General features: G+C 25.1%; 1 protein-coding gene across 1 annotated transcript; it reads left to right on the top strand.

The window, feature by feature from the left end:
* The first annotated feature begins 1,837 nt into the window (after positions 1-1,837).
* LOC126838673 (uncharacterized) lies at positions 1,838-7,996 on the top strand. Its single transcript, XM_050573286.1, has 9 exons — positions 1,838-1,989; positions 2,192-2,215; positions 2,511-2,543; positions 3,922-3,957; positions 4,163-4,189; positions 6,154-6,216; positions 6,576-6,590; positions 7,437-7,541; positions 7,855-7,996. The coding sequence occupies exons 1-8, from the start codon at positions 1,935-1,937 to the stop codon at positions 7,493-7,495; spliced, it is 312 nt and encodes a 103-aa protein (XP_050429243.1). The 5' UTR covers positions 1,838-1,934; the 3' UTR covers positions 7,496-7,541; positions 7,855-7,996.
* Positions 7,997-9,804: the final 1,808 nt, after the last annotated feature.

Genomic DNA, 9,804 nt, shown 5'->3' on the forward strand with positions numbered 1-9,804 from the left:
TAATAAACAGGGACAATATATAGGATAATATATAGGGACGTAATACATTACTAGGTGAAATAAATAAATAAATAGTTAATCCAACTAAATGTTTACTGGAAAAACTTTATATTTTATTATTTTAAATAGATATTTATTGTGCCACTATAATAACCATACTTTTAGTTGGGCCACCTTTTCATTAAACCTGTGCAACTAGAAATGTATTGTGCCCTTATATTAACCATAAATTTAGTTGGACCAACTATGAATTTTTGGAGAGTTACTTAATTACTCAATTTTATAGCTAACAAAAGGTACATCTAGTGCCTAATATATTTTGTTATTTCAACGGGTTGCTTTTAATAAGAAAATTATTCGTCAATGATTTTCTGATTTGAGGTTCGGTATATTATTATATTAAATATTTTCACCTATTTTGTTAAAAAAATATGTGAAATATTTGAAATATTGGATAATTATTTTATAATTATTTTATACAACAATAACCAAAGTTGTTTATAGCTAACGAAATATTTTTTTTCGGCTAAAGTGCTTTTTAGAAACATGAACGTTCTGTTATCTTACAAATAACATTGCCACTTGCGTCCTACTTAAATAAAACTGTTTCAATATAGTTTATGTACCATTTGTTAAAAATCGTATACTGTATTCGTTTAATTTTTTTTCGATCCGAAAAAATTTCCAAATTAGGTAATTGTAAATGATTTTAAAAAGGAAAAACTAAAAATTACAATTATTATAAGAAAAATAGTGCCATATTCCGATTTTACTATTGATTTTATACCATTCTCCTACACAGAAAAAAATACATGGTTGGTTCAACATAATCCGTCAGATAATATAGATAGGGACACAATACATTTCTAGGTGGAATATATAAATAAAAAGTTGGCCCAACTAAATATGCCCTTATAATGACCATACTATTTATTAAATGAACCAACTTTTTAATTAGTCCAACTAGAAATGTATTGTGATTAGGTTTAGCTGGACCTAAAATGAAATAATCTACATTTTATATACAGAATGGTCATCTTACCGTGAACTACTCAATATCTCACTGGGTTTAAATAATAATTGAATTTTATTTTTTCATAATGTTTTTATAAAATGTGATCTCTATTTCTTAAAAAAAATGTTGTGTTTACCTCCTACCCACTTAATTTTGTTGATAAAAACTTTTAAAACTTAAATGGTAACGCATATATTTCTTTAATTTTTTAATTGGGATTAATGTACTAAAAATGTTAATTAAACAATAAGTTATAAAAGTTTGAAAGTTAGGATGGGAGGAAAGTGTGGTTGGAAAATACGCTCAGATAAAAATAATACTTCACTCCACTCTAATTCCTCCTACCCTGAACTTTAAACTTCAATAAATAGAGACTGTTAGAGTGTGTGGCTGTTGAGGACATATCAGTCGTTCTGTTCACTGTTTGTTGTAAAATCGGGGATAAGATGAGTCATAGCAATGAGATTTGTAGCTTACTCAGTGTATGTGCGTTTAGTTTATTTTAATAAAAATGTAGTGTTACAATAGTACATAGCAGTAAAATGTATTATTCTATGTATGCAGTTTTACAAAATAATTGAGAGAAATACACCGGTTTTATATGTTACATTGGAATATTTTAAATATAAGGCAAATATTATTTTTTAACGTTAACCGAAAATGTTTATTGCTAACATAATGTTTGCTCCATCCAACAGGGTTTTTGGACACATGTACTGTTTTGTTTATTCACAAACAACATTGCCGTTTGCATCATACTTAAATAAATCTGTCACTATACACATAGTATAAATCTTGCTAAATAATGTATATTATGTACATTTACATTTTTCTCTGTACATTTTTAGGTTGTGTATCGTAGAATTCGTCGTCTATCGTAGAAGTTTTTTTCAGAATAACAAGAATTCATTAGTACAATATGAAAAAATCTACTATTTTATTTGTATTTTTTATTATGATGGAATTAGCATTGGGTAATTATAATTTATAGTTTTTTACAATACATTCTCAGGTTCAACACTATAATTACCATAGTTATATCATGTATGGTTTCTACTTAAATGACAAATTGTATTGAAAGAAGTTAACTTCATGAAGAAATTATTTTCATTTCATTATTATATACGCGAGTATGAATTTGTATTGAAACTTAATTTTGTTGTATATATATTATAGTCACACAAGGTCGACCATATCCAAGTATGTTTTATAAATTATATACAGCTAGTTTATTGGATAATATAGATCTAAAAGTAGAAAACAGTACTCTTAAAGATTACATTTATTGTACATATTATGTTTTTGGAGTATTTACACGGTACCAAAATTAAACAAAATATTTGATAAAATTAATAATTTTATTATGAAAAACTGCGTCTAGGAAAGTAATAATACGTGTAAATAAGGATATGTACTTGACTGTATTTTGCTATACAAAATTATGTAAATATTTTGTTAGTTAACAGTTATTTTATTTGTGTTATCTGTTGGTTAGGTGAGAAAAATGAGGACACAAAAAAGTTGCTAAGTAAATTCACGTTGTTTCTTAAAAATAAATGGGTCAAAACACCAAGTACGATCGACCTTTTGGAGCACTCCCCCGCGGTACTTTTCCAAATTCAACCTCCATGTGTGTTCCGACAATAAGAATGTTTTTCGACAGTAAATCAATTATTTTTCTTTTATTCTGGTTCTTATCATATAAATTGGTTTTCATATTTTTAGTTTTTTCCTTTACTCTTTTTTTTTAATCATTTTTTTATAGTATCTTCGGAAATAAGAAATATTTGTTAAAAATTAGTTTCTTTTGGAAAATAATGGATCTTTTCGAGTAACAGAAAGTCATTTAATTAAGTTTATAATCTAAAATGTTTATTTTTCCGTGTTGCCCAATATTTGAGAAATTTTCTCATCTTTTTTAGAAAGCTGCATAGTGCAATTGAAAAAAAAATCACAGTAATCAAAATAGTTGAAATAATTATGTTTAAAGTTAATGTACTTTTTTGTTTTTATTAAAATTATAAACTCAATTATTAACATTCTGTTTCTCAAAAAAAAAAATCTATATTCTTTCAGAAAGCTTAGATAATTTTACATAAGACACCTTTTTTTAATAGTTTTATATTTATGGCAGTAGATACTATACAAGAATGATAAATACAAAGTAAACAAAAAAAACTTAAAATACTTTACACGATTATGGCTAAAATAATTGAAAATATTCTTTTCATCAAAACAGACATGGATGGTAAATTTCAAAATATTTCACGGCGCCTGAAAGATCGTTCATATTTTGCGTTTTGGGCCATATATATACATATCTGTTTTTATTACTCACCGTGCTTACTTATTTATATGTATACCATTTTAAAATGACGATATTTCTAAACAAGCAGCCAGTATGAGTCCTTACTACAGTTATTGAAGCAATAATGGATAATTTGACTACCTCAAAGAAAACTAATCAATAGCTTGTTACATTTATTTTAAGAAATTTATGAAAATAAATTTAATTCTTTAAATATTACTCTACATTGTTGAAAACAATATTATATAACAGAAAATTAAAGATTTTTTACATTCATTTAAAGTTAGCAAAACAATAATTTGATTTTTATAACCTGTTGGTTTCCTAACAAAAAATATAAAATGTGGACATTTTAATAAATTTTCAAAGGTTAATATTTAAAAAAAATCGTAGATGAAAATGATTCTAGGCCAGATAAGTCTAAAAAATGTCATTAAAGATTTATTTATTTTATGTAAATGCTGCACCAGAGTATTAAAAAATTGTATAAAACATGATTTCTAATTAAACTCATTTAATTTTTATGTTTTTAAATACTATTATGTCAATTTAAAGTTAGGAAACATTAATTTGATATATATATTTTATTGGATTATAGGTGCTGATAAGAAGTTAAAACATTCTGTTGTAGTAGGTATGAACAGTAGAGTTAGTAGTTACCTAATGTACACATTCCTTATTACATTTTTAAAATGTAATTATTTTTTTGTAGAAAATGTTAGCCGTGTAAAAAATGTTATATTTAAAATCGATTATTTTCTTACATATTTACTATTAAAAATGTTTTGTTGTTTAACAATATGTTCTCAAATAAATTAAAAATTGTTTTTGTGTATTAGACGTTGGGTGTTCAACATTCAAATTCGGTATGTTTTCTAATAACCTATTACTTTGTTTCATGAAATTTTGTTTGCACAATTGAACTGTGGTACCAAAAATAATCACGGTTATAGCTAACTTAAATTAGACGTCCTAAATCTCTTGTTCATTTATTTTGAAATGTGGATTGTTGATAGTTCTATAATCGAGCATTTTTAAAACAATTTATAAAAGTTGTATACTACTCCAAAATCAATGAATTTGGAGTTTGTTGATTAGAGATCACGCTTTCCTTTTTAAACAAAAATTAAAGATGTTTAACATTATTTAAAATTGTAGTTAATTATCCGTTGTTTTTAAACTCATTGACATTCAAAAGCAAATGGTGTTAGAACTGATTGGTAAATTGTTCTAATTGTAAAATTATTTTTTACTTTTTACTTTTTTACTATTTTTTAGAAATACATGTTGTAAAAATAATTTTTTTTTATTTTACATTTTATTAATAGTCCTATTAAAAGTACTTAATAATTGCAAATAGATTATTGAATTCATTTATTTTTTAATTAAATCATTTTTTTTTGTATACCATTAGGTCAGTTCTTTTTCTTGTCACATATATTTTAAAAAAATGTTGAAAATAAATTTAATTCTTTAGAAGTATACTTATTACTCTATATTGGTGAAAACAATATTATAAAACAGAAAATTAAAGACTTTTTATAATAATTTAAAGTTAGCAAAACATTAATTTGATTTTTGTAACCTGTTGGTTTAGGTAGTAAATCGTCAAGTGACTTAAAAGGGAAGGTGTTAAAGCGTATTCCAAGTAAAGTATAGACAGTAGAGTTAATAATTACCTAATTTACACATTCTTTATTATATTTTAAATATTTAATTATTATTTTTGTATACCATTAAGTCAGTTTATTTTCTTGTCACATTTATTTTTAAAAAAATATTGAAAACTAATTCAATTTTTTAAAATTATACATATTACTCTATATTGGTGAAAACAATATTATAAAACAGAAAATTAAAGACTTTTTACATTAATTTTAAGTTAGCAAAACATTAATTTGATTTTTATAACCTGTTGGTTTAGGTAGTAAATCGTCAAGTGACTTAAAAGGTAAGGAGTTAAAGCGTATTTCAAGTAAAGTTTAGACAGTAGAGTTAATAATTACCTAATGTACACATTCTTTATTATATTTTAAGTATTTAATTATTATTTTTGTATACCGTTAAGTCAGTTTATTTTCTTGTTACATATATTTTGAAAATTAATTTAATTCTTTAGAAGTATACATATTACTCTATATTGGTGAAAACAATATTATAAAACAGGAAATTAAAGACTTTTTACATTAATTTAAAGTTAGCAAAACATTAATTTGATTTTTATAATTTTATTTTGAAATGTGGATTGTTAATAGTTCTATAATCGAAAATTGTTAAGACAATTTAAACAAGTTGTATAATACTACAAAAATCAATGAATTTGGAGTTGATTAGAGATTAAGCTTTCATTTTTAGTCAAAAATTAAAGATGTTTAACTTTTTTTTAGAATTGTAGTTAATTATCCCTTGTTTTCAAAGTAATTGACATCTAAAAGCAAATGGTGTTACAACCGATTGGTAAATTGTTCTTATAGTAAAGTTATTTTTTACTTTTTACTTTTTTACTATTTTTTAGAAATACATGTTGTAAAAATAATATTTTTTATTTTACATTTTATTTTTAGTCCTATTAAAAGTACTTAATAATTGCGAATAGATTATTGAATACATTTATTTTTTAATTAAATCATTTTTTTTTTTTGTATACCATTAAATTAGTTCTTTTTCTTGACACACATATTTTAAAACATTTTTGAAAATTAATTTAATTCTTTAGAACTATACATATTACTCAACATTGTTGAAAACAATATTATATAACAGAAAATTAAAGACTTTTTACATTAATTTAAAGTTAGCAAAACATTAATTTGATTTGTATAACCTCAAGGTTTAGGTGGTAAATCGTCAAGTGAAGAGAAGTCAAAAGAGAAGGCGTTAAACCGTACTCAAAGTAAAGTATAGGTAGAAGTAATTACGTAATGTACACGTTCTTTATTATATATTTAAAATATAATTATTTTTTTTTTATACTATTAAGTCAGTTCTTTATCTTGTCATTGTCCTTCTTTTTCCCGTGTTTTTCATCGAACTATTTCTCTGTAACTGTGTAAGTTAAAACCACCAGCAACACATGAGATGTGTTAATATTCTTCTTCTAGAATTAGAATAATAACCCTCCTAACAGTTTTAAAATCGTGTAAAAAAATGTTATATTTAAAGCTATTATTTTCTTACATATACTATAAAAAATGTTTGGTTAATAAAAGTTCTCAAATAAATGAAAAATGCTTTTTGTTTTTTTGTTTTTAGGCCGTGCAGGAAAAAGTATGTTTTCTCATCACCTATTACTTTGTTTAATTAAGTTTTGTTAGCACAATTGAACTATGATATCAAAAATATTCACGATTAAAGCTAATTTTTCTTTTAATTAACAGCTTTTAACGGATACCTGTTTTGAAAATGTGATAGAGCTCTACTTTAATTATATTTAATGTGATGCTATCATTAATAACTTATACAGGATACATTTTTTATCATGAGCCACTCAATATCTCACTGAGTTTAATAAATAATTGAATTTTTTTTTCATAGTTTTTTTATATTATGTAATATTTTTTACAACCTTTTTTGATTGGTTGATAGCCAGTTTTAGATAACTATTTTTACAGTTATAAAAGTTTAAAAGTTAGGACAGGAGGATAAGTGCACCCAGATAAAAATTATAATACACTAAACCTTTCCTCCTGCCCTAAACTTGAAACTTCAAAAACTTCAAAAACAATTACCCAAAACTGGTTATTGACCAGTCAACATTTTTAGTAGAATATTCTAAATTTAAAAAGTTTCAAACATATTTATGTTCCAAAAGTTTCCATCAAAGAAACTAGTTAAGGAGGAGAGTAGGAACATAATAATTTGTGAGAAATTAAGATCACATTATATAAAAACACAATGGAAAAAAATAATCAATTATTAATTAAACCCAATGAGATATTGAGTGACCCATTATAAAAAAATCACCCTGTGTAACTAGGCATAAAGGTTAGTGCAGTTGTGCAACTTAGATTAAAATACATCATTATGTGCTTATTTAAAATTTTACATCTATTAATTTTGATTTATAGTCTTCGTTATATTTTAATAATACCTAATACTTTGTTTACTTGTAAGTTGTTTCAGCTGCCGCAGAAAAGTCCTGTATAGGGCCTACTCCGACGAAAGAGGACTAAGATACAAATGCTTAAACATGTTTCCGCAGTCCATGCGTGTGCAAATGTAGGTAGTCGTTAATTATTTTTAAAAGATAATTTGTTTTTAATAAAAAAGAAAACGTTATTAAAGGCACGTTTACACAATAAGAGTACTCTTGCCATAGTACTATCAAGTCGCCCTTGATAATGTGATGGCACTTACATAACAATTCCTTGCCCGCGTCTTGATAATGGCATAGAAAGGTTAACGTGATTATATGAAAATACAAAACATAATTAAATTACATTGTTTTTTTTTTAACCTAGGTAACATTATAAAAATTAATTCTATTTAAGCTATGAATTAATAAAGTTTATATATTTTTTTTTTTTGACAGAGAGGATCCAATGACAACAATCCAAATTGCAGAAATATACAGTTATAAATACAGCTTCAAAATAAATATAAATACAAAAAATTAAATTGTGAACCCAAACTATTACTAAACCAAAAACATGTATTTCACGAATTCATAATAAACTTCTACTATCTGGCAAATTAAAAATATCTTGTTTTGCATTAGTACAAGTTTTCAAACTTGGTTACTATATTTTCACCCGATTTATTATTATAGTTGTGTTCAATAACAGTGTGTGTATGATTCCTCCTCTATTTTTATAGCCCATTTCAACATTTTGCATAATCTCAGAGGCACTTTTTCAATTTTGAATTTTAACCCTTTACAAGTTTGATTTAAAAATTTGAAATTTTATAAAATGTTCAAACGTTTCTTATTCATAGTAAGAAAAAGATATCAAAAAAGTGCTTTGTAGGATCCCAAGTAATTAATAGTAAGTAATAATATTTTCCCTAGGAAATGTTGCGAAGGTAAAACTCTCGTTGGGCCATATGTATTAAGTTTGTAACACAGCACCTCGTGTAGGCAATTATAATGTTTCGGCGTCGTCGGCGACAAAAGACACGTCGTTTTATTTTATTGATCCAATACAACTGCTATTAATTTACTTGTTCACGTCAATTTTGTAGAATTAAAATATTTAAAAAAAGAGCTTGTATTAAAATCTTTTGCGACCAAACATTGAACTCAATATGATATATGGAACGCCTAATGGACTTAAGTCGGCTGCTTATGAAAAGGCTAACTAATAGGAGGCTGCCATTTTGTGAACAGTTATTGTTTCGTCCATGATATGTATTGTTTTTTCTATGATTTATCAAATATAAAACGGAGCTATAATCGTATAATCATCATGTTATCATCGCCTATCGTAACATTTCTATGATTTATACCCGGTGATTCTCTTAACGTCTCACACTAGTTTGTTCTTAAAATAGCTTCAATTTTTTAGTTTTTCTTTTTGAAAACATTTTAGATCACGCTATATTACAATATAAGACAATATTCAAATTTTCATATTTTTTAGTATTTTCTCGAGCTTTATCAATTGTTTAAACTTAAACGGTAACGTATATATTTTATCAACTTTTTTAATTAAACTGTCCATTTCTCAAGTTTGTTGTTTTCGATTTGACAATAAATGATTCATTTAAATATTTTATGACCGCACTTAGTTTTTGTACAATCGAATCATTATTTTGATATAAAAATTGATTTCGCGTTTGTGTTGTGTACACAAACATATTACAATTTGCTAATAAAACCATATCAACTTGAAATACAAATTTATACATAGGGTAATAAATGTATACGCTACAACGTTATTTTTAGATTAATTTTTTAATCTACTTTAGTTATTTTGTTCTTTTTCGTTTTCGTATGTACGTATCTATATATTTAAATGTACAATGTTATAAAAAGTTTATAACATGTTATAGAAAAGGCTGCATGGTCAGAAGGATTATCATAAGAATTAGTAATCAATTTAAAAGCTTATAATTTTAGATTTATAACTGTATAAAATATCAAAAAAGTTAAAATTTAGTTGTAATTACTATATAAATTATCATAAAAGTTGTAAGAAAATGCAAAAAATGTAATGATGGAAGGTTAGGTTGGAATGATGTAAAAAGAAACAACTATACTATATTATCTAGGTAATTTATTTCAATAACATAATACATTACACATGTTATGCTATTGTAATTATTTCAGTTTTACACCCTGGACTTATAATACTCATACTTTGATATACCACCACACCTTAAGCACTTGCGCATATTATATACCTTTAATGTTTCATGCCGCGTGTACTTCTAGCGATTAAACTTCAAACACTGAAGCCCGACACTTGGTTATTAACCAAGTCTAACTTCTAGACATTTTATTTGATATTCTTCTCCTTCTTCTTTCCAGAATTTCCATCAT

The sequence above is a fragment of the Adelges cooleyi genome, unplaced genomic scaffold (genome assembly GCF_023614345.1).
Source record: "Adelges cooleyi isolate 19-005CV unplaced genomic scaffold, UGA_ACOO_1.1 ACOO_flye_CR_arks_rails_tigmint_CR_PRNA_30, whole genome shotgun sequence".
Taxonomy (NCBI): domain Eukaryota; kingdom Metazoa; phylum Arthropoda; class Insecta; order Hemiptera; family Adelgidae; genus Adelges; species Adelges cooleyi.